General features: G+C 36.8%; 1 protein-coding gene across 2 annotated transcripts; it reads left to right on the top strand.

Annotated features, from left to right (window-relative positions):
* Nucleotides 1-881: 881 nt before the first annotated feature.
* Nucleotides 882-25,416, top strand: LOC129900847 (phosphatidylinositol 4-kinase beta 1-like). 2 transcript variants are annotated; one of them, XM_055975928.1, is made up of 16 exons: nt 884-3,064; nt 6,444-6,632; nt 6,728-6,776; nt 10,351-10,483; nt 10,593-11,055; nt 12,117-12,197; nt 12,277-12,399; nt 14,404-14,473; nt 15,909-16,006; nt 16,094-16,198; nt 18,050-18,103; nt 19,929-20,072; nt 20,185-20,238; nt 20,327-20,401; nt 24,456-24,539; nt 24,620-25,416. In XM_055975928.1, exons 1-16 carry the CDS (start codon nt 1,484-1,486, stop codon nt 24,719-24,721), a joined length of 3,405 nt encoding a protein of 1,134 aa, XP_055831903.1. In that variant the 5' UTR covers nt 884-1,483; the 3' UTR covers nt 24,722-25,416. The 2 variants fall into 2 exon arrangements, 1 of the variants encoding a protein (XP_055831903.1); XR_008769711.1 differs by lacking the exons at nt 19,929-20,072; nt 20,185-20,238; nt 20,327-20,401; nt 24,456-24,539; nt 24,620-25,416 and having other exon boundaries at nt 882-3,064; nt 15,920-16,006; nt 18,050-18,068.
* Nucleotides 25,417-26,260: the final 844 nt, after the last annotated feature.

Here is a 26,260-nt window from a genome sequence, read left to right as displayed (position 1 = left end):
TTTAGATGTATTTTTGACATTTATCTCTTTATTTTTTGAACTCGTCCGCCTTATTGATTTTGTAATCTTTTCACAAATTCTTTTTTAGTTTTATTTCTATTTTATAAGAATTTTTTATATATAAAAATTTGAAACTAATACAATTTTTGTTGACACTCTTATTTTTTTTTTTAATTCAAATTTCAAAAGGCTACATTAATTCATTTCCTAATTATTATTTCTTATAAAAAATCAAGTGTCTGTTCGATCATGGATAATTTTTGCTTTATTTTTCAAAAAATTGTTTGAACATAGAACTATTAATACAATATTTTAAAATTTCACTTGAAGTTGAATTCAAAAATTTTCTCAAACTTGGAAACTCCAAAAAATTATTTTCCAGTTTTTATTCTAAATCTTTCACAAAAGTTCAAAAATAACTCTAATTTGTGTTTATATTTGAACACAATTTTTAAATATCATTTCAACTTTTTTTTATTTTATAATTTTTATGTTCAAACGTCCCTTAATAAAAAATCTTTTTTTTTGTTGATTTTGCATCGATTGTTCGAATCTGCATTAAAGCCCCAATTAAATTTGAATCATATAGTATAAAATTTATTTAAATATAGCACTATTAATAATATTTTTTTTATATTTAGGACTTGAAGCCTAGGTCAAAGCCAATCGTGAATTTTGCGTACCCTGAGCTGCGTATTCAATTCGCATCAAAAAAGTGAGAAGGATTTGCGGAGAACTAGTAAGAATTGTGCCTGCCATCCAATTCGTGACGTAATTTCTTCCTTCACCATCAGAAAGATGGACAGATACGAGAGAAGTATTACGATGAAGTACCACGAGTGCATCCACGTTCGTGCTGATAGAAAGTCTTACGATTTCATAATTCACTACTAATTAATCAATTCTTATTTTGAATTTCTCTTTAGCTATATTGCTCTCTTTTCCCGTCATTCAAGTACCTTCGCTCGCACTATTCACTAGAGGTTGAAAGTTGAAACTTCACCCAATACCCTCAGCGCACGTTAGCACCAACCCTGCCTTCTTCCACACCCAATTTTTATAATACGCCTCTGATCACCTCCCCCACCTCGCTCTCCCCCCTACCCAACCTCCGCCCTTGGGTTGGTTTCGCCGACGACCGCAGAGCTTCATCGAGGTGATACGACGTCGTTCCACCGTCGTCGTCGGATATCTTCGTCGGATCCCTTTCATTTCTAAAGAAAAAAATTCAAAATATCTATCTCTACTTCTTCTCAAAGAAGTTTCGTTGATTTTCTCTTTAGTGATTTGATCGGAATTTAGTTAATTCAGTAGCTTGAAGGTCTTTGAATTTTCACTGATTGAAGTTACTACGATTTCGAATTTTGAATTGGTTACTGTATATAGTAAGTGCATATGATTTAAAGGAGCTGTTGATTGGAAAGAAATATCTAGGGTTAGGGTTTGAGTTTTAGGGTTTTATGTTTGTTATGATGATCTGACAATGGTGAGGTTATTGGGATTGACGAGAGGAGAGCCGGCCGAGTCACCTCGGGAGGTAACTCGGACAATCCCAACAAGTGAGGATATTGGAGAGAGTGGTTGGCTTATTAGATTCTTTGATTCTTCATTCTTTTGTGAGTGGATCGCTGTCAGCTACCTTTACAAGCATGATCATCCTGGTGTTAGGGACTATTTGTGTAATAGAATGTACACACTGCCACTTTCTGGCATTGAGAGTTACTTGTTTCAGATATCCTATATGATGGTTCATAAACCGAGCCCCTCATTGGATAAGTTTGTGATCGATGTGTGTTCGAAATCATTACATATTGCCCTAAAAGTGCACTGGTTTTTGATGGCTGAGTTGGAAGATACAGATGATAATGAGGGGATAAGTAGGCTTCAGGAGAAGTGTCAGATTGCTGCCACTTTGATGGGCGAGTGGCCACCTTTGATAAAACCCCCAAACAGTTCATGTAATCCTTTGGGCAAGAATCAGATGCTTAATAAATTATTGTCTTCAAAACAGAAGCTATTATCCTTGACATCTTCACCACCATCTGTACAGCGATCACCGTCATTTTCAGCCTCTTCAGGGAGTTCATTGCCACAGGATGATGGTCTTGGAAGTAAAATATCGTCTCCTGAGGAGAATAAGATTTTTAAGAAGTTGATTCCGGGTCCAAAAGTAAGAGATGCATTGCTCTTCAGGAAATCCGTGGAGAAGGACGATGAAGAACCAGAAAAAGATAGTTTTTTAAAGAGACTTTTGAGGGATAGTAGGGATGAAGATGTGAGGAAATCAGCAGAAAAGGGTGATGCAGAACCGGAGAGGGATGGTTTTTTTAAGAGGTTCTTAAGAGAGAGTCGGGATGATGATAGTAGGAAATCAGTGGACAAAGAGGAAGAGGAGTCAGAAAAAGATGGATTTTTTCGCAGACTTCTTAGTAATAGTAAAGATGATTATGCTAGGAAATCTGTGGATAAAGATGCAGAGGAATCAGAGAAGGATGGTTTCTTCAGGAGGCTTTTGAGTACCAATAGGGATGATGATGAGGATGTGCACTCGAGTACAGATGGATTTTTCAAACGTATGTTTCGTGATAATAAAAATGATTTGGAGGATAAAGTAGGTGGGAAACCTGTTGAAGATGATGAAAAAGATGGTTTTTTCCGGAAGTTTTTAAAGGACAAATTTGAGGATAAGAAGGATGTAAGAGAAAGAAACGAAACAGCTGAAAAATCAACAAGGAGTTCTGAATATGATGAAAAGGAAGGGTTCTTCAAAAAGTTTTTTAAGGAAAAATTCGAGGATAAGAAAGATGGTAATGACAGGACTGATGACGATCTCAGGAGGCATGCAAATGGTGAGGAAGAAGAGCCTTCAGATTTTCCATTGTTTCGTCGACTCTTTCGAGTGCATCCAGAGGATTCAAAAGTGTCATCATCAAATGAAAGCAGTAATGGTGGCAATTTTCTTGAGAGCAGTCCTGGAACTGAGAACTTTTTCCGCAAGCTGTTTAAGGACCGTGATCGTTCAGTTGAAGATTCAGAGCTTTTTGGTTCAAAGGGGAACAAAGAGGTAAGTACAGTAGAATCTCTTGCACTTTTTGTCAGTTGCTGATAACTCCCTCAGTAACTAAATCAAGGAAAGGACTAAGTTTGTATATTTTTTGTAATACCATATGAAATCTGTTTACTCACTTGACAAGGCTTGGCATCTCAGTTATCACCCCCTCATGTATCCTCAAGAATAGAATTATTTCAAGTCTGGTATATCCGTGCATTCCCTCGTGTTTTTTGTGAATTTTATCATTAAAGACTAAATGCGTCTCATAGATGTATTTCATAGGGAAATTCTGTCCTTGGTTTTTTGCTCCAAGTTTTAGTGTGGTATTGTTATAGGCTAAACTTTCATTGGACTTGATCACCTCACTAACTTTATGGCACTTGATGTTAAGACTATATAGAATCCGTTCCACTGTCAACACACCAAATGGTTGGTGGTTTTGAGGATATAACAACAAACAAAAGTCTTTTCATAAAGGTTCTTGTTTTGGATATTTTTCCAGGGTGTATGGTGTTCATTTGCATGTTTCCTGAAATTCAATTGTGCTATTTTGTTGTCGTATTTTCTTGCATCCGTACTTCAATAACTTCTCTTTGGAGCCAAGGGTCTATCAGGAACAACCTCCCTACCCCCAAAAAAGGTAGGGGTAAGGTCTGCGTACATCCTACCCTTCCCAGAACCCACTTGTGGGATTACATTGGGTATGTTGAGTTTCAAAGTTATTTAGTGATATAACTGACAATACATCATAAAAAAGTAAGGATGGAACTAATTTTACCTGTCCCCTTGACCCAACCACATACTAATTCTCTATCTTGAGAATCTATGCCTGGTTTTGCTTGAATCATTTTATCACCTTAAAAAACAAACCATAATTCTGCCTTGACATGATAAATGGTGTTGCCCACCTGCAAAGTGTAGTTGTCCTGCAGCCCTGAAGTAGAATTTTTTAATGTTATATACAAATTATTGTTATGATATTATTAGCCTATTTGGATTGACTTATTTTTAAGCAGCTTATAAGTTGAAAACTGCTTATAAGTTAAAAAAAAAGTAGGTGCAGGCCAACCTTTTTTTTTGACTTATAAGCTGTTTTCAACTTATAAACTGCTTAAAATAAGTTCATCCAAATAAATCCAACTATTTATTGAGGCTTATTATAAGCACAAAATGATTTTAAGTTGGCCAGCCAAACACTCAAAAAAAGCTGAAAACAGTTTATAAGCAGCTTATAAGCCAATCCAAACGGCCTCTATGCCTTGTATGCTCCTGCTATTAATTTCAACATGTAGGCCATTACTTCCCAAACTGCAGATCTGTTGATGTTTTTATGACTGGAGAGATATGACGTTCCTTGTCATATCCTGTTAGCTAAACACCATGGTTTTGGTCAATCAAGAAGCGGGGGAAAGACAAAGGGAGTTAGCATGGAGAATTGCAGGTTTTCTTTAATATCTCATGGAAGTTACTAAGAACTGTGGAGGAGGCAATTGAAGTTGGAGATTTCAGAGGGTGGGTAGAAAAGGGAGTTAGTATGGAGAATTATACCGTTGTGCATCTTCTGGCTAATTTGGAATGGAAGAAATAAGAGAATGTTCCAGAATATAAAAAAGAATCTTGCTATTTCATGGATTCTTTTGGATTAATGTGAAAAACCCTAGTTTTTTAATTGATATAATGATTAGGATAGTTTTGTGAGGATGGATAAGCTAGATATTTATAATACAAATTTGTGTGATATTAATGAAATTTGATTTATCAAAAAAGTAGTTAAAAATATAGTTCCCTTCTAACCAATAGGAAGTATAGAAAGTGAAGTACATGTACTATTCATGCACATTTTGCATTTAAACCAAAAAGTAAAAAAGATATAAGTACTTAAATTTTAGTGTACAGCTTCAATTTTGTCTTCAAATCATCTTAGGTTCCTCCCCTTCCAGCCTCCCCCACAATGGCATAAAGCAATGGGACCCCTCAACGTTTATTCAGTGTGCACCTGGACTATTCCTTAGTCATGAATACCCAAGAATTGTTGTTTAAAACTTTAATAGCCTTAATCGCTGGATGTTGTTGTGGAAAAGAACGTGGATACACCCTGTTTTAGGCGCGTAGGAGTAGAAAAAGAAAAAAATCAGCTTCCAAGTGAATTTTCACATGGTCATATACAATCATCTTTTGTTCTAATAGTGTATTTCTTCTTGCTTCTTAGTATTCAATTTATATTTCCCCCAACTGTGTATTCCTTTTTATTAGTTCTTTAGATGCAATGACTATTTTTTTCTTCTTTTGTTGGGCCCAAATCTATAAAAAAAACTCGGCTAAAGCTCCACTATTTTTAGCCAAATCAAAAAGTTTTTAGCCTTAATGATGGAGTTCTAGCCATGTTTAGCTACAAAGTTGGCCCAAATAAGATGATTCCAAAAATTAATGAATTTAAAAAGGTAATAAAATATATTTTGTTAAAAAATGCACGTGGAAAAAAATCCACGTGGCAGCCCGTGACTCTCACTTACCTCAGGTGAGATTGGTTATGGAGGTCGAGGCTATCAACTAGCCCGGCATAGGGGGGTAGTTTGGACAAAAAATAGTGTGCACTGAGTAAATGGTGTCAAGTACAGGAGGAGTCTGGAGGTATTATGCACCCACACTATCTACTGCTTTCTCTGATCATCTTCCTTGCTTTCCCATGCAAAAGAACATTGTGGAGTGTAACAGGCATTGCCTACTTAACAGTTAGCACCAAAAATGTATATAAACAAGCTTTACAATTGCTAACAGAAGACGACTGCAAAAACTAGTGATTGTGTCTTCAATATTCATTTCACATGTATAACACCTGTTGCAATTCACCATACCCCTCCTCTGCGGGATAAACCAAGCCAGATAGGCTTCTTATGTTCCAATCCAACAGTGGAAGCAACATTGAGAGTTTTGCTTTTCCTGAATCTTCCTAGGCCACTGTGTGATAGTGCTACCAGATATAGACATTCCATTATAATTTTTCTCTCATGACCTTACTGTAATACTGCTACCAGATATAGACATTCCATTTAGTTTTTCTTTCATGACCTTACACACATCAATGGTGGCTAAATTATCACTACTGTTGAGCTTTGTAGAAAGTCATTTGAATGCCATGGTTCTTTAGTTGTAATAATCTACAGTGCTTTGAGTTATAATGCATGATGGAAATGCGATGCAGTTGTTTGATTATGGATGCACATATATTTCATGTGAGGCTCTTTGCACCAGCCTCCTCTTCAATCATGCAGAAACTAGTTGTAATTGAGGAGTTGATATATTTAGTATGATGGTACCTTATCATAAAGAAAACATATATATAGTATGCTGGTAATTGTAACTTAATTCTAAAGTAATGTTTATTCCGCAGAAACGACCTGGCTCCCCAAAGCAGCACGAGAGGTTAAATGCAAAACCTCCACTTCCAGATAACGGGTTGTCACAATTTCGGAAAGGGGCATATCACCAATCACTTGATTTTGTGCAGTCACTGAGCGATACTTCTTATGGATTAGTAGATGTGTTTCCGGTTGAGGATCGCAAAAGTGCTCTTTTTGAGGTGGCTCTACTTTTAACTTGTTATATTCACATTTCCTTTGGTATGATACCTTTGTTAACACTTCCCCTCACTGACATTCACTTTTCTGCTTCTAGTCGTTAGTGGAGATCAATGCACATCTAGTGGATGCTCAAAACAGCGGAGGTACACGTGTACTGAAAATTTAATGCATGAGTCAATTGTTTGCATTTCCTTATAGGGTACAATACAAATGTTTTATTGTTGATTTCTTCTGTCTATTACCTCAGTTGCCCTTTTGAACTTGAGAGGTTTCTGAGATGGATTTCCACTTAAAGGCATAAAAAAATTGAGGAATACTTCCTGCAGATGTTATTGTTTTATCATATATTGGAAGAGCAGTCAGTTTTAACAAGGTTCTTTTATGCAACTGTTGGGATTTGTCGTCTTGTAGCTTCCAAGTCATTGTCTTGCTTCATTCCTCTGTTATGTGTTGAGAATGGTTAGTTTGTCCATAAGGTGCATTTCCTTATTGCACAATCATTTCTGTTTGGTCTAAAGAGAGGTTTGAGAGATTAAAACTCGCTGCAAGTGTGATCTGCTACCACAGTGAAGTATTTATGTTTTTTTTTGAGAAAGTTAACATTTTATCGATTAGTAGTAATTACATCAGGAATTTACAGTAAGCAAAACCAAAGATATCTATCACCTATATTCCTCCTAAACTATCTAGAAAGTGAGTAATATCCTCCACCTTTTTGGGGAGGACATAGTTACACCAAAAATAAAAGTTTATAAGACAATTCAACGTCAAACTTTGGAAAGGGATGCTCTTGTTTTGTAAACATCTTTGATTCCTTTCCTTCCATATTGTCCACCAGATGGAAACAGGGACAATCTTCCTTCTCTCTTTGTGGCCTGACATATTTCCTTCTCTATTCCAGCATGTTAGAGCTTCTGAGGTATGCCTTGGCATGGACCAACTGAGACCCCTCAAGTTAAAAAACACCTGCCACAGTTTCTCTGTCACTCTACTATGGATGAAGAGATGGTTTGTTGTATCTATTTCTCTTTCACAAAAAAAAAACACCTGGAACATAATTGCCTTCCTCTTTTCATTAGATTGTCCTGAGTTAGTACTGCTTGCCTGGCTACCAACCAGGTGAAACAAGCCACCTTGTGAGGTACTCTAACTTTCCATATCATCTTCCAAGGCCATGGTAAGAGCATTGCAGCTGTCCTGTCAAGGTGTCTTTAGGCTGATTTTACTGTGAACTTCCATTATTGGCCCTCAACCAGTGTAGATTATCTTCATTAAAGTGAAGGTTATTGGCCTGCTCCAGAGAATTGTAGAAATCTGTTAGGTTGTCAATCTCCCAGTCATTCAGCATTCTCCTGAAAGAGAGGTTCCATCCTTGGTTGTCCCTGACATCAGCTACAGTTGCCTCCTTCTGTTGGTTCAGATTGTAGATCACAGGATACAACTGTTTTAAGGGGTATTGACCAACCCACACATCATTTCAGAATGATGTCCTTCTTCTGAAGTATTTATGTTGTTAACAAGCCTCTTCTTTTGGCATCACAAATGCTTCAAGGAACTTAGTTTTAAAATAAGAAAATTAACTTTCATGGATAACTTTCATAATTTCTCAGTTTCTTTTTCTCTTTTAATGTCTTTTTATTTTCTATTTAACTTTTTCATCTTGAATTAATTCCTACTTTTTGGGAAAACAAGAGATGTCTTTTTGTTCATTGGTTTATTCTACTTTCCTTTCTGCACAGGCAGGTAGGCGGTTTCTCTGAACAGTGGTCCCACTCCACTCAAGTGGATGATTAAGTCGTAAGAGTGGGACTACACGTTCGTTTTCGTAAAAAATATTGAACTCGCCCCTGTCCTCTCCTTTTCCTACTCTCCCTTTGTTAAATGTGAAGCATCCATTGGAGTGTGTAAACTTATTATTTGGTGCAAAGCAATTATTTGGCTACAATTGCTTCTGTTGGTGTAAATCAGTTAGACCAACTTTTTTATTCACTTAAGAACTTTCCTATTTGAGGAACTTGTTTCCTGTCGTGTCCGCTTTCTTTCTAGTGTTCTATTAGACAATTCATTCATTGTCTGATACATCGTCCTTCCCTTAATAGTTCACCCCTTTGAATTGTGTGGAAGTCAAGGAATGTAAGCTAAATGGTTCTTTATAACAAAGTTTGATACACGTGCTCAAATTCTCAAAACGTGTGCAATAGGGCTGTTAGTTCAGATAAGGTCACCTTTTAGCAATAAGAAACTGCAAATTTGTTTCAAAAAGGCTGATTTGATTAGAAAAGCAGAGAGGTTGGATATAGTGGGTGCGAGGAAAGGTAGAGGTAGGCCGAAAAAGTACTGGGGATAGGTTATTATACAGGATATGGCGCGACTTCATCTTACTGAGGACATGACCTTAGGTAAGAGGGTGTGGAGGTCGCAAATTAGGGTAGAAGGTTAGTAGTTAGTGCAGTGTTCTCTTGCTTCCCGAAGGGTTTAGGCTTAGTGGTGTTTGTTAGTATTAACATTATTCTTGTAGTGTCGTGTTTTTGCTTTCTATCACCATCTGTTTTTATGGTGTTTCGGTTATTGCACTGTTTTTTTGTTGTTACTGTTTCCGTATTAGTTGCTATATTTTCTTCACTGTCATTTTTCCTTTTCATACATACTTTGATTTGTTGTGCTCTAGCCGAGGGTTTTCCGGAAACAGCCCCTCTACCTCCACGAGGTAGTGGTAAGGTCTGCGCATGCTCTACCCTCCCGAGTACCCACTTGTGGGATTTCACTGGGTATGTTGTTGTTTGTTGATTTGATTAACTTTCTGCTGAACTTCAGATTGATATATATGTCTTTTGGATATAAACATTATAAATTTTGAAACTATATAGAACTCTATTTTTGACCACCAATCCTTTACCTAGAAATAATTAGCTCATGAGGTCAAAGCACGTGGAGGGAACTTGTCTATAGACTTACATACGCAGCCTCTTGGAATTTTTATGGAGTTAGCGAAGAATAGAACACAATGGAAGTGAAAGATCTACATAGTCATTTGGTTGGGATTAAGACTTAAACCTGTTGAGCCACTTACGTTAGGTTTCTATTTGCCCGGATTTGTTTTTAGAGAATTGTATGTCAACTGAAAATGTTATAAACTTCCTAGTGTCTGAGAGCCCTAATATATACTATTGAGTGTCAGAATGAATATGGTTGAAATGGAGTGGTGTGGATTTGAGAACTCATATAGCCTAGGTCAACCCTAACTAGTTTAGATGGAGGCATCGTTGTTGTATAAGGTCAAAGCAGTTTTATTGACCTTGTGTATTGCTGGTGGGTCAAAAAACAGTGGGAAATCAGGAGTATTGGTCTTATTATTTGGAGATAGAATGTCTTACCATTTAAATTGGCCGCGTAAATTCAGGCAGATTGAGTGTGAAGGTTGATCAAGTATAATGAGATGGAGAATCTACCTGTAAAAGCACGTAAAAATAATCAGGTTCTGAAGACATAAAACAGATAGGCAAAGTCTTTGATTTGGCAGCGAGTCTCGTATATTAAGATTGTACGATATAATGTAATGTGGGCTATGACAGCTTTGGTACTTTTATATTTCAGTTCATGTGGATGCAGATTTGTGCCAAAATATATCCCCTCTGCAGCTCTCAGTTCAATCAAGATATATTCCCTTTGCAGCTTTAGGTTCAATTCTGTTGTCTTAATTTCTTGGATATGCTACAGGAGTGTGCTTTCCTATGGGAAAGGGGATGTATCGTGTTCTTCATATACCTGAAGATGAAGCTGTTCTCTTAAATTCAAGAGAAAAGGCTCCTTATTTGATATGTGTTGAAGTTTTAAAATGTGAAAGCCCCAAGTAAGTTGATAGCATTTACGACCCAAAGACACTTACTTTTAACAGGCTTGTTTCTGTTTACCACTGCCTTATTTTTGTTCTTTCCTTTTCACTTTCATGCAAATGACAGTTCAAAAGACACATCCAACTCTCAAAAGCTATCTAAGGGAGGGATCCCTCTGGCAAATGGAGATGTTTTATTGCCAAAGCCTCCTCCTTGGGCTTATCCTCTGTGGACAGGACAGGATAACCACAATGACAGAATGTCAAGGTCTGCATCTCAGGCCATAGACCAAGCAATGGCTCAATTATGGGATGCTAAAGTGAAATTTGTGCGAGTGAATTTTTCTGTAGAGATGCAATCAGAGTCTGCAATAGATCATTGCAGCCTTGATTCTGCTTCAGAAAGTTATAGTAAATGCAGAGAGGCCCCATCTATTCCATTGAAGTCAGATGATATTGATTCGGAATGGGTACAGGTTGTCTTGACTGTAGATCCTGGTGTTAGGATGGAGGATATAGTGGACCAAGAACCACCAAGAAAGAAAGAGCATCGAAGGGTTCCCAGTACAGTAGCTATCGAGGAAGTTAAGGTAACCTTCATCTCTGCTGCATACGTGAACATTCTTTTACACTCCTTGAGTGAAATTTCTGTATACTTCTTGGATCTTCATGAGATGCAGTACCACCTTTTGGATAAGATCAAGTGTAATATCTGATCTTCGTGAGTTACGTGAATGTCTTTCTTCATTTGTCTTTTCATCAGTTTTTTCTGGTCTAGCTTCTATGACCAATTGTCCTTCATATTTATCCATCAAGACATCAAAGATGTATGTTTAAGTCACCGGGACTTTTTTGAGTTGTGTCGAATAGAGTATTACCCAAACCTCAATTGTGGGATTTCACTGGGTATGTTGTTGTTGTTGTTGTCGTCGTCAAATAGAGTATTAGATGAATGCAGTTTTCATTTAATTGTTATGTCTAGATATGCTTGCTGTTTTGAACTATTAAGAGGGGATCAGGTGAACATCCACTCCAGAATTTGGACATCTGTTTTGGTAGTAGGATCACAATGCTAAGCAGTTGCATTTTCTTAGAAATCTAGGGTTAGTGGAGATAATGGATAATATCGTGCTTGTTGGGAGCCATTAGATAAGGATAAACCATGCTCCCAAAATCATAGAGCTTGGAGTTCTGATTCATTGTTGCAAATTTGTGTTAGTTTTACTGCTCCGGTGAGAGCTGAAACTGGATTTTTTATGAAATTGAGGAGCTTTTTATGTTGAATGTATTAGTTCAACATTATCTTCTCCTATGCTTTTTTTTAGTGGAGATATTAATGTCATGTAGTGCTGGATGAGCGGATTTTAGGTGTCGATGCACTGTTATTCTTTGTCAAGCAAAAGATAGGTCATAATCTTCTGTCATGTTAGGCATCTCGTTAAGTTTGAGATCTCATGTGATGTCTTCTAACTCCCTCCTGGGATTTTCTTTTGAAAGATGATTACCATTGTTTCTTTGATATGTTCATCTTTTGGGAGAGATGGTGCTCTATAATTATCACCATTTCATGATATTTTTGTTCATGAGTCCTACTTGTTCCTTTGATACTTCTCCATACATGAAGAAATCACAAACATGGTTCTCTTTACAGTTAGCTGCATTAAAAGGAGAAGCACCTCCTGGACTCCCTTTGAAAGGTGCTGGTCAGGATTCATCTGATGCCCAACCTAAGGTAGAGATGTTGTCAGATGTTTTTCCTCTGCTAAATAGAATCTATAATTACATGTGCATGATAATCTCATTGAAAACAGGTCACAAATGGTGGTCTTCCCAAGGTTAGTGATGCACTTTCTGGAGAACTCTGGGAAGTCAAGAAGGAAAGAATACGCAAATGCTCTGGTTATGGGAAATTACCTGGGTGGGACTTGAGATCCGTGAGTCCCACCATCTAATTTTTGTTGTTGTCTCCTTGATATTGTCTTCGTAATTTTTGATAAGTTAGTATGACATGTGTGCTTGCTTATGTATAAAGAGAGAGGTTGATCCTTGGTATAATTGTTAGTTTCTCTCCTTCATGCTCGTAATTGGCTGCCAAGGATTAGGACATGCAGACATACACATATAAATCTACTTATGATATATATTATATACATATTCCCTGTTAAAAAAAATCGACATATTGTGCACATAATGGGTTTCATCTCCTTCTAGCGATCTTTTTATTGGTAAATGTAACTCATTGATATTCAGCTACACGTATTACATAATTTGAAATAGCCAGGTTGCACTAAAAACAATGAAGATGTATATCTATGCTTGATGCTAATTACAGATTCCATTTGCCTCGAAAACTCGTGTTCCTTTCCTTCCTAACAATCCATATTACTGATCGTCCAAGTTAACCTGTCTTTCGCAATGCTTTCAAGTGCTGGCATTGCAATAGCTCCTTTGTTGTCTTTGGCATGGTCCAAGCAACTCCCAGAATGTTAAAAAAGAAGCTCCAGATCTGGGAGGTGAAAGAGCAATGAAGAAAAAAAATGCTTGCCATCCTTATTTTGTTTCTAACAAAGGCAGCACCTGCTGCAGATGTTTATTCCCATTTTTCTGTAGATTCTTGTGCAAAAGGTTGGCTTCTTTGGCTACCAACCAGGCACATCATTCAACTTCCAGTGGTGCTCTGTTTCCCCTGATGCATTACCAAGACCAGTTATCAGCAACAGTGGGCCTTGGCTGCTGGTAGCAAGATTTGACAGTAAACATTCCTTTAGCATTGCATTTCCACTGCATAGTATATGTCCTGCAAAGTGAGAGGATCTTATGAAATCTGAGAAGCAATGGACATACACTGTCCATTTCCCAGTCATTGGTATTGTGCCTAGACTTGATGTTTCAGCCCTGTTCAGTCCAGTAGAGCTTCAGAATTTCGTGCCACTGTGGACAAAGATGGTACTGTTCCTTTTGGGGTTACTGGTCAAGCCGAATGTCTAGCCAGAATCTGCATTTTCCTGCCCTCTCCAAATACTATTGAGGTCTTGGATTGGAAGAAGTCCCAGTGTGCTCTTATGTCTCCAGAGGCCACATGTTGTGGTTGCTACTTAATTCAAGAGTTGAGAAGCCATATTTGGTTACAATAACCTTCCTCCATTAAGCCCCTCTCCTCAATTGTTAAATCTCCAAAGCCATGTATGCTGCAAACTGGTACTTTGAGCTCTCAAGTCTTTGATACCCAGACTTCCTGTTCTCTTTTCAGTTGAGACGGTTCCTGTTCTACCAAATTAAATGTCTTGTTTTCCCTCTTGCCTTGTCATAGGAATCTCTTTGCTATTATTCATCCTTTTGCCACCCGAGTCGGCAGAGGGAACAAAGATATGGTAGGGGTGGGGTGGGGTTAAGGGTCCAGCACACTGTTGGTTAGTACTAACCTACCTCCAAACGATATATTTCTTATAATAACAAAGAAGTCCAGTAAGATCTTAGCCTTGCTAAATCATAAAACCTGAAGCAACATGTTTCCCAAGTCCAAAAATACTTGTGCTCTATCTTTATATAGTCCTTTCAAGTCAGGTTGAGTACACATTTGAATTTTTACTCAGGTGTAAGGGAGAGAACTCATATAATTAGGCTGAGTATTCTTGTCAAATTCCCATGAGAACCTCAAAATTTTAAAGCATTTCCGCATAATTTTTTGTTTTCCCTTGTGTCCTCTTATCTTTGTTATTTTTTCATTCCTTTTGTCACTAAAAAACATGGATAAAGTGAGACAATATTATGTTGATAATTGATTGTTTAAAGAAATTTCTGAGTCCACAGTTTTCTCCATTATCTTTGTTGCTTCCTTTTTATTTGATACTGTGGGGGATGTACAATTGTTTCTCAATATCATATTATGTTTTTCTTTGAATAGCGGCTAACATGCTTAATTTCTGGCTTTCGTATAGTTCATTGTGAAGAGTGGTGATGATTGCAGACAGGAGCATCTTGCTGTACAACTTATCTCCCACTTCTATGGTAGGTATCTTGGATTCAAAGATCCTCTATTGTTGTAACTATTGGTACCCTTTATAGGTTAACTTATGTTTGTAGCTATTTTATTTTGCGGTACCTTTTTGTTTTTAGATAGCTTTCGCTTATTTGCTAGGAACTCTTTGCTTCAATTTTTTTTTTGTCTATATGAACCCAATGCAACTTTTGGATGAAGGATGTGTAAGGAGGATCTGATATATGACTGGGGGGTGGGGGTAGCTCATTATAAATGTTCCCCGACTCAGAGCATATGCGCCCAGTTGTCATGTAACTCATTTCTGCTTTCTTAATCTTTTTTTGTGCTACAGCATTTGAATAGGGGTTTTAACTTGACTTTGTTCAAAATGTTATTATGAATTGTGTTCGGTATCTTATGCAGAATGCTTTTTGTGGTAATATCTTTTTGCTTTTGCTCTAAAATATATTCAGTATGAAGACCTTAAAATTAGAATGTTAAAATGCATTTGGATGCAGGAAATTTTCAAAAAGAAATCAATTTGATAAAAACAAGAACTCAAGGTAATATAGGCAAAGTTCTTACATATGGTCACGAAACAGATGTAGAACAGGGCAAAATAAATATGGTAATCTAGTAATAGAAAGAACTAATTCATAAAACAAACTTAAGAAAGGAAATATTTTGAGAAATTTGATGACGACTACAAACTTTGCCTAGAGAAATGAATGAGGAATTCAAGTAAATCAAATCTTGCTCATGAAACATATATAGTACTGTATTATACAAGTACTGAAACATTTGGTTAGCAGAGCCATATGTGCGAGTAACATTTGTTTCTACATTGTGCTTAAGCAAGTGATTTTTGAAAGAGGAGGTCAGGTTATTTGAGGGCAACTAGGTGATCTTTTATCATATTGAGGTTTTCTCTATTTTCTTTAAGTAACGTGATTTGCACTCTAGGGTGTGCGCTAGCTGTAAATGAGCTGGTCAAAAACGATGGGAGGTAGGTTTCAAATCCCAACAGGAAAAAATTGCTGGATGATTTCTGTCAATCTGCCTCTGTTTGGTGAGAAAAATTACCAAATACTTATATTGGTGATAAGTAGTATTGGAGAACATGGACAGATAAAAATGAAACAATACAATGATTGTCATCATTAATGAATGAAATTCAGAAAATGATTATGGGAGTTGTTTGTTCAGTATTTTTACGTTTTTACTAGCTCACCGGAAGGCTTCTGTTCTTTCCCAATATACTTGCGAAAAAGAACAGTATTTTCTACTGAAAGAGTGATCTCTTTTTTTTTCCCCATCCTCCTGCATTTGTTAGGTCTATAGCTAGCGTTTCATTCCTAGATATGCCAATATCAGTGGATATTCATGTTTTTACTGTTGACCTTGAATATTGTTTTATGCTCTCAAGTTACTCGCTCATATTGTTTGAGTATTTTGAAATGGTAGATATCTTCCAGGAAGCTGGTCTGCCGCTTTGGTTGCGTCCTTACGAAGTCTTAGTTACATCCTCTTTTACTGCACTAATTGAAACAATTCCAGATACGGTAAATTATTGTTTTTTTCTTGATAACCTGAGTGTTCTTTATTTGTTGTGAATATTCGTGACAGCAGTTTTAATCATTGTTCTGCAGGCCTCAATTCATTCTATTAAAAGTAGATTTCCTAACATAACAAGTCTACGTGAATTTTATGTTGCCAAGTATCAGGAGAATTCTCCAACCTTTAAGCTTGCCCAGGTAAAAATCGTAATGAGAAAAGTTTGTAGCCTTTATGATTTACTACTGTCTTGAATTTCTCAAGGGTGCCTTCGTTTGATACTTTCCCCGTTTTTATTGGAGGTAATTGTAGTAAAACAACCCACTAAGTGCTTATGTTTTGTGTTTGATCTTTTAGATAATTATCTTCCGTGTCTAATCAAAGCATGATTAGAGCTTGTTGGAAGCCTTACTGAACCAAGAAAAAAAGGGAAAAGTTATTTTTGTAGTGATGGTAGTGTTTGGGCCAGATTGCACGCAACTTGAATATTCCACTGGGTGCTTGCTACCTCGAACCAACATAGGTACCGAGTAACTCTGTCCACCAAAGCTTAGGCAGATGGGAATAGATCACCTCGTGGTTATTTTTGCCTCTGCTTGGATTTGAACTTGAGACCTCATGGGTCTGCTCACACTTCATTCATCACTAGGGCTTACCCTTGGGTGCAGGAAAAAAAGGGATAAGTATGATTCAAAGTATTTACACTTGTTCAATATGGAAGTATGATAGCAAACACTAACTGAAGTGGTGGAAATAAATAGGGAAGGGGTACATGATGACCCCATTGTACATGATATAACTCAAGCCAAAGGCTATTAGAAGATGGTTAAAGTGTTTTTTCACCTACACTAGCCTTTGCAATTGTCGAAATTTCCACTATTATGAGTCTTGCCAACATTGTGCCTTATCATATTGGAGAAGAAGGAAATCATAATAGTCCTTGCTTATTCCTCTTTTTTGATCTTTTCCACTTTTATCCTCTTATTCTTTATTAATTCATCACTTTCTCCACCTAGTTCCCCTTGGCAGTCCTTACTCCCTCTCCATTTAATTTATGCCACCTTCCTCTACCTTATTGTATTGACCTTCTTGCCGACCTTTGCACTGGGCCTCTCCTTTCCCTTCTTGCATTGTCACCCCTCTCATGTAGGAATGTTAAGGTATTGCGCCGAGGTGAGCACAAGCTGGTCTGGACACCACGGTCATTAAAAAAAAGGAATGTTGAGGTATTGCTACTCAATAGCAGACGGCCCTACTTTTAATTTGGGTTGGGTCTAGTATAGTCATTGTGGGATATTGAATATTGAATATAATTATGTTTATTACAAAATTAATTTTGTATATGAGAATTGTGCACGTTACTTCCAAGTTCCAACAAGGGTGTGCTTTGTTTCTCGTTTCTTGGCCTCCGGGAGGCTTATTACTTTTTTGCTTCTGGCTCTAAATGATATTGGAATACCAGAAGTGTCGAAGTTTGGGGAACTCCTGTGCACTTCACTCTGAAACATAATGAAATTGCGTATATGATGAGGGAAACACTCTTATCCACTAGTTGTAATTTATGTTCCTTATTTTTTGAACAATTGTTTTGGGTAACAAGTGTTGAGAAAAAAATTATGGACTGATGTGCTCTAGTCAATGACTGCAATTAGTTTTACTAAATTAAGTGGGTGTTTGGATTGGCTTATTTTAAGTAGCTTTTGGCTTTTAAGCTCTTTTTATTTTTGGAAGTGTTTGGGAAAGACAAAAAGTTCTTTTAAACAATTTTTTTAGGCTGAAAAAGTACAAAACTAAGCTAAAAGCCAAAAGTTGGGTATTCCCTTGTTGAGCCTTTCATTTTCAATGGGATTTTCTCTTGGGAAATTGTTTGGATGATAATGCTAACAATTTTAACTTGCTTCATTGTATAATTCTAGTTGAATAGTTAAGGCTCTCTCTCTTATCTTTTGCTTAGCTCGCATTTCAATTTCCTTTTCGTAATTTTACTTGGGCTTGGGACTTCTAAAATAAAAAGACTCATTTTTGTCCTCCTTTATTTTTCTTACATGCAGAGAAATTTTGTTGAAAGCATGGCTGGATATTCTCTGGTTTGCTACCTTTTGCAGGTGAACTGAGTGACTTCTGTATAATTTATGATTGCATAAAGAAGCATAAAACAGATATCACATATTTCTGTTGTCAGCAGATGCTTCTTTCTCTAATATGTATGACCAAAATAGATCCATTTTACATGGGCTACATGCTAGCCATATCCTTTGATTATTTATTGCACATCTTAGTCTCTTCTTGTTCCCCAATACCCATAAAAATTGAAAAGAAGAGATGAAAATTGGAAAAAGTTGAGTTTGAAAGAAGAAAAAACTAAATGTTTATGCCAACACTTGTCTTAAAAATGATTGGATTTTTCTGATGAAGTAATTCTTGAATTGATCAAATGGGAACTCCTGGTATTCAAGTAGTAAAACAAAAAGTTGAGAACCTATACAAAACTATGGTTCCTTACATAAAGTCAGAAAGTACCAGACATCTAAGCTAGCAGGAATTACGTGGGTGCGCTGAATATTTACGAAGAAACATAGACTACCCCTCCATCTGTACAATAGTAATTTCTACTGCTCTCCTCCCCAAGGCTCTCTTGTATACCTCTCTGCACTACCACATTAGTGCAAAGGAGATAATTCCTTTCTTTGCTTCTTCTCTCTCCCTTGAAGGCCTAGCTCAACAACATATCTTTGATGGTGGCTGGCATTGACCAATGTACTAAACAGGTTCAGTACAGTCCACCATATCTTTTACGATGGTTGTCATTGTCTGTAACTTCCATTGTAATTCAAAGACGAAAATGGAACTGCTGATCAGACAATAAAGTTTGCTCTTTGCACCGAATGCAAGAAATAGAGCTAAAAAGCATTGGGCAAAATTTAGTTCTTAGGGCTGGAATGGAAGAGCTAGAACACAATCAAATAGCAGAAGATGGAGAAGCAGGCAGATTATGGCTTTGCAAAGCCAGAACCAGTTAGGTTTCTTCTTCAAGTTGTAAATTTGTCATAAAGACTCATCCCTATCACATTTACAATTATACTACATTGGACTCTCCATTAAGAAGATGAGAATGTTTCATGTAGTATGTGTCACAATGGTAGATAAAGTGGTGCCATTGTTATTCAAGGATAAGGAGTATGACATGTCGCGATGTGTAGAGAAATGCTAAATGTTTGTTTTACATGGGTACATGGCGGCATGGCCCAAAAGTTGGTTTTCCTGTTTCCCAAGGAGAGGTCTTCATGGATTCCCTCTCTAGTTCAGATCCAATCAATCAACTAATTGTGATTTATGACAATCATAATGGTGAGCCATCTGAAAAGAAAGGAATCTCAGGACTCAGATGTGAAGGCAAAAGATAGAATTCACAAACTAAAGTCCGATGTCTTATCTATCCCTCTTAGCGTCGGGTGCAGCATGCAGAATGTATATAGTGTGTATATCCAGCTTTTAGATTTCCTCAGTTACCTCTCACATTAGATTAGTCGGAACTGATTGTTTCTAAGGTTCCTGGATATGGAAATAGATACACATGTAAGGATATCATAATGTAACTCATAACATAATCATTGTGCTCTTTTTGTTTCAATAAGCTGTTCACTTAACTATAAAGAAAAGTAATAGCTCTATGCTATTTGTGATGTAAGGACATGAGTTTGTGCAGTGAGTTATTTTGTACTCCCGTTTGACACACTCACTCAAATGTTCACAATCACTCTGTCAAATGTTTGTTGTGTCAAGGGTTCCAGAAATATTTTTGCATGATTAAAATCTGCTCTTATTTTCTTTGATTTTTCTTAATGTGGCTACTATGAATATCTCCAATATTAGCTTTCCTAGTACAGTAGGTATTGCAATGATTAACAGTCTCTTTGCTTCTGTTGCTAGATAAAGGATCGACACAACGGAAATCTTCTATTGGATGAAGAAGGACATATCATACACATTGACTTTGGTTTCATGCTATCTAATTCACCTGGAGGTGTAAATTTTGAAAGTGCACCATTTAAACTGACCCGCGAACTCCTTGAGGTATGTGCTGCTGAAGAATCTTGTGTCTAACTTTTTATTTCTACCCATTATTTTATATTCTGGAGGTGTTTGATACAGTTTCTCAGCATATATTGTGGTTGATTTGTGCTAGATCATGGATTCTGATGCTGAGGGAGTTCCAAGCGAGTTCTTTGATTATTTCAAAGTAATATTTTGTTTACTGAGATGAATTTTGTATCTGGACTTCTTTTTGTACTTTTCGTGCTTTAAGCCTTTCCTTTTCTTTTCTTCAGGTTCTATGCATCCAAGGATTTCTCACATGTCGGAAGCACGCTGAGCGTATAATTCTTCTTGTTGAGATGCTACAGGTAGACCCTGATACACAGTTCACATTGCTAATTTCATATATATTTAACACTACATAAAACCTTTGTTTCTGATAGATGAATCTAACTATCCAACAGAGGGTGGAACGGGCAATTGGGGAATTTTGTAAAAGTAGGAAAGGATTAGAAATGTCCTGTAGTTCTAATGCTGCAAACTTCCCATTTTTTCAGTATATTAGACATTCATATTTGGCAGGCTGAGCCTTTACCAAGGAAGACAGTTCTCCAACTTTAATCTTTTTAATATCTAAAATACCATCAATGATGCACCTATCAAAAAAAGAACTGTCAAAGATGCAGTACAAAATATGGAACTGCTCCTCGATGTCCCAAATTAAATATACTTTGACTTGTCATGGGTATCAAGAGAAGATCTGAAGATGTTAGTTACTTCTTATTATGGGGTATGTGTTGGGAGCATCACTTTTGTCGTCTTCTAATTTGTAAAGATCATATAACTGTCCAAAGCAGAATCAAGAAACTAAAAATATAGCCTTGTAAGTTTTTATTCAACTCGTGTGTCCCAATTGTGTCTCACAAATTGGCAGTAGAAGAGAAAAAAATAATCTCACATTCATGTTGAATTTTTTTTTACCTCAGAGAGAATTTAATACTGCTAGAGTTGGTCTATTGGGAAAAGACCAAGGATCTAGAACAAAGAATGTATTTTTTTCCTAAATAGAATTGATTGAAATTTACTGGGGAGAAAGAAGGATCTCCACATGGTATTCACTAACTTAGAGAAAGCATATGATGGAATGCAAAGCCTTTTGATGGTGCTTGAAAAGAAAGAAATCCAGATAAGTGTAGTATAGGATATGTAAGAGGGATAATTCACAATTGTGCCAACAGAGGGAGGAGATTTAGAGACAGTTCCTGTAACTGTTGCTTTAGATCAAGGATCTGCCTAAGCATGTGCTTGTTTATATTGGTTATGAATGAGCTAACCAATAGTATATAGGATGACGTTTCATGGCATTCTATTTGCAGAAAAAAGTATGTTCAGTTTTAGGATAGGTTCATTAATTAAGTCAATACATAGCACTGCAAGTGTAGTTATAATTATAAGAAAACGGCAAAGTCAGGTTGGATGAGATTTTGGTGTCAAAACACGGAAAAATCATATATCCAGATTTAGTCTTCCAGAAGAAGTGTCATAAACAAAATAAGATGGCTGAATTGGAGGAGTGTCATAATAGGCTACATGATGCCTAACAAAGTGGAAGGCAAATTGTATGGAACCGTACTATGACGTACTATGAGCCATGGATCTGATTTTTAGAAGAGCTCTAAATGATTGGGAAATTGAGAGTTTTAACAGAATGTTGCAGTTACTTGGATGTTTTGGTGGTACATCCGATTGCCCTGATAGACTTAGATGGAAAATGAATAACAAAGGGACTTTTTCAGTAAAATCTGTTTACTGGGACCTGAATTAGAGAGGCCCTATTTAGGTTAATTGGCCTTGGAAACAAGTTTGGAAAGTTAAAATTCCAATGAAGGTGTCTTGTTTTGTTTGGTTGGTGATTAGGAAAGCATGCCTAACTCAAGTCAACTTACAAAGAAGAGGTCTTCAGATTTGTTCAAGATGTCTTTTATGTGACCAGGAGGTTGAGAGCAATGAACACCTCTTTGATCCTATGGTGTAAGTCTATGGAGGTCTATCAGATTCTTTTGGCCTTTTTTGAGAAATAACACAACTGTGAGGGTAGGCAATGGAAGTAAGACCTCCTTTTGGGTGGACAAATGGCTGGGACAAGCTAGTTTAAAAAACCTTTTCCCTGAGATGTATGTTTTGGCAGTACATCAGCAAATGGGTTTAGCTGACAGTTGGACACAACAAGGATGGAACATCTAGTTTAGAAGGAATTTTAATGTCTGGGAAATCGAAACCGTGACAGCTTTTTTCAGAGCTTTGGAAGAGTTCAAAGGGACAAAGGATGAGGCTGATAGACTATGGTGGAGCAAAGATAGCAAAGGCATGTTTAAGGTAAACTCAGCATACAAGTTTTTGAACAAAGGTGGACAGCAACCAACACAATGGCCATGGAAACAGATCTGGAAAACAAAATTACCCTTCAAGGTGGCATGTTTTACTTGGCTATTGGCAAGAGAAGCAGTCCTGACACAAGAAAATCTCAAGAAGAGGAAGTTCTCTATGTGCTCTAGATGTTATTTGTGTGGAGAAGAGGTTGAGACAATCAGCCATCTGTTTTTACAGTGCAGGATAACAACCCAACTTTGGAGGATTTTTATCAACCTCAGGGGTGTTGTTTGGACTATGCCTAACAGAATCACCCACCTTCTCTACACTTGGGAAGAGGTAGGTGTGGGAGCTTCAGGCAGAGACAGATGGAGGATTGTCCCAGCTTGTATCTGGTGGCCAATATGGAGAGATAGAAATGCTAGATGTTTTGAGAGCAAAAGTTGTGATCTTCAGAAGATCAAATTGAATTGTATCAGACTTTTTTGTTTCTGGTGCAAGCAGATGTACCTAGAGGATACTGAGTCAATTATTGAGATTCTTGGCTCTTGTTCGATTTTAGATTCAGATATCCTGTTTTGTTGATAAGTTGTAATTATGGTTTTGAGTACAACCCATGTACTGGTTTTATCAATACATACAAATGTTACCTTTCTCAAAAAAAATAAAAATGGGTAATACCTAGCTCTACTCTGGGGCTTCTGAGCAGCTGGTGGAGTGTAGGGTACAGAGGAGGGGAGGAGGATTGGTGGAAGATCATCCCTGCTTGCAGCTGGTGGAGTGTTGGGTACAAAGGAGGGGAGGAGGATTGGTGGAAGATCATCCCTGCTTGCAGCTGGTGGAGTGTAGAGTACAGAGGAGGGGAGGAGGATTGGTGGAAGATCATCCCGGCTTGCATCTGGTGGAGTGTGTGGAAGAAAGGAATTCCAGTTTTTTTGAAGACACTAGCAGTTCTATCCATAAAATTAGGTTAAATTGTCTTAGTCTGTTTTTTTTTTGGGGGGTAAACAAAGTATATGGGGGGAAGTAGGTGACTTAACTGATTTAATTGGCAATGTATAAGAATGTAGGTTTTTGGACAGTGGTCTTTTGTACCTTTTGGTTGTTTTTGTAAAGATCTAAACTTAGCACTTATTTTGGGATGTCTAAGTTTTGTTTAATAGAAATACAATTGTTACCTTCCTCAAAAAAAAAAGTAACCTGAGTCATCTAAACCTTTAAACTTGTTCAGTACCATTATAAATTTTTGGGTATGAGTAGTTCAGGACCATTATAAGCTCCATTAAAAACCTTACGCAGCTGATGACAGACAAGGAATGCTCTAAAATCCTCTCGCGTGTGTAACTCGGTTGGATTTATACATGGGTTGAGGAGGTTGAGGTTCCCTTTCAGGTCATTTTCTTCTTTTCCTTAACCTCTTCTTTTATCTCTTTTGGATTGTGGAGTATCATAAAGGAAAACAATTGAATCCAAAGTTAAACAGACAGATCCATCATAAGATAAAAGCAAAATCATCACAGAGAATCTCTTAAGCATCATACCCAAGTGAGATTAATAGTCTGTTTAACCGAACATCTAGGAAACCAAAAGCTCTTATTTTTTTATTTTTTTTAAAAGTGCTTATTTTAGAAGTTAAACAGGCTTATATAGAATGAAAGAAGAAACTCTATGAGTGATCTTGCATGTCATAATGAATCTCTAGCTTCTTCCCGATCTTATCTTCAGGATTAGTACTGGAAATGACAGTTGAATGATATTTGTAAAGGTTGGATGAACGATAGTCTAAGGGTCCTTCTGAGATGAGCTAATTTTCTTGTTTACCATTTTGGCACGGTCATGTTGTATCCCTAGATTGTCTTGGGCCATGTTGTTTCCCTAGATTGGCTTACACAACTTGTATTCCTGTTCTCAATCTGATTTAGCTCGACTATTTTATCATGTGATTGAGTTACTAAGCATACTTTTTTAGTCAAACAAGTTTTCGTCTTTATTGAATTTATATACTGATCTTCTAATAATACAGAATTTATTTCACTTCTATCTTTATATCAGGATTCTGGTTACCCTTGTTTCAAGGGTGGTCCCCGAACAATTCAGAACCTAAGAAAGAGATTTCATCTTAGTTTAACAGAAGAGGTTTGTTACTGATCCTGAACTTCATTAATTCTTTATTTTTATCTTCTACGTAGTCATGATGTCCTGTTTGTCCTTGCCAGCAATGTGTTTCCTTGGTACTTTCTTTGATTAGCAGTAGCTTGGATGCGTGGCGTACTCGCCAATATGATTACTATCAGAGGGTCTTAAATGGGATATTATAAGGTAAAAATGAGTTATCCACATCGAAAGGTGACTATACCTGTGAAGTGAGCCAGTCACTAACTTGTTTGCTGAGAGGGGCTTGGTTGGGGAAGAGCAATTCACTATATGGATGTGTTCGTCTAATTCAGTCGAGGTTAAAGGATTGCTTTCCTTGCAGTTTGCTTCTCTTTATGAGGAATTTGTAGTTGTACCTGCGAATGTTGTATTGAAATGTACCAGGTGCAAGCTCTCTTCAAGAAGAGCTTTAATTTCTAGTGTCACTCGATTTTCAAGATTATTGGACAAAGGCCTGGGTTGTCTCAAGATTCAGTAAAGAGATTTTGTCGAGTATACCCACCCTTGGGTACATACTGTACAGAGCTATATGTAAGAGATGCAACAGTGGTGGCTAGCTGACAGAACCCGAGAGACGGCTGTTGGGACTGTTTGAATTGAATCATGAGTTTGCTAATAGCTTGTTGTGCAACATGATATTTGGTTTGTACAATAGCCTCTTTGCTTTGCTTTTGTTTTCACTCTTCATTCTTCATTTTTTTGCCTTTTATTGTGTCAAAAGCATTACTTAGATAGCAGTAGGAAAGTTGCAGCCTGCTATTTCTTGATTTTCAAGTTTTTGATTCTCTGTGTTCACCAGGAGATATCTGAAACAGCAGAGTTGTAATGGATAATATTTTTTGTCGACCACATCTTTTCATAGTGCAATTTGTGCAATGAAATACCCCCCCCCCCCTGTTTTTTACTGCAATCTTTGATTGACAAACGCTCATGATATTTTTGTTTCAATGTTAAGGATATAAAGTAAAGATCTTATATGTCAGGTTACTAAAAGCCCCAACAGTAATTGACTAAACTATTGGAGTTCTACCTGAGCCGAACGTCTATCAGAAACAATTTTTTTTATTCCACAAAAGTAGGGATAAGTCTTACATTTGATCCTTCTTAAATTCCACTTGTGATATAACACTGAGTAATGAGTATATTATTTTTGGTTTTCGTATTCGAGTTCTAATATTATTATTTAACTATATAAATGGAATATTCTAGAGTAAGAGAACTAACAACCAATACAGAATTTCGATTTAATGCACACTGGTACTAATAGGCATAATATATAAATTTGCCTTTTAACTTGGCTTCAAATCATATTTATTCCTTTCAACTTTGAGTGTGCATAAGTAGACACTTAAACTTGTATAAAATTGAACAAAAATACACACATCCTATGTGGCATCCTACATGGCAATTTGAATCCTACGTGGTGTCCTACATGTATTATGCCACATAGGACTAATGTGTCTACTAATTCAACTTTATATAAGTTTAAGTGTCTATTTGTATACACCTAAAGTTGAAAGGCATAAATATGAAATGAGGCTAAGTTAAAGGATAAATTTATATATTATGCCGTACTAATATCATCAAATAGTGATGGTAAGTATTGTTGAAGTATTTTCATTTCAATTTGAACGATAAATATTCCGCTGTATTTTTATTTTGGCATTTGAATTTCTTCATATTAAAAAAAAGGATGAAGGACT

The sequence above is a fragment of the Solanum dulcamara genome, chromosome 1, assembly GCF_947179165.1.
Source record: "Solanum dulcamara chromosome 1, daSolDulc1.2, whole genome shotgun sequence".
Taxonomy (NCBI): domain Eukaryota; kingdom Viridiplantae; phylum Streptophyta; class Magnoliopsida; order Solanales; family Solanaceae; genus Solanum; species Solanum dulcamara.
Note: the sequence above shows the minus strand (reverse complement) of the source record. Positions and strands in the feature narration are given on the sequence as shown.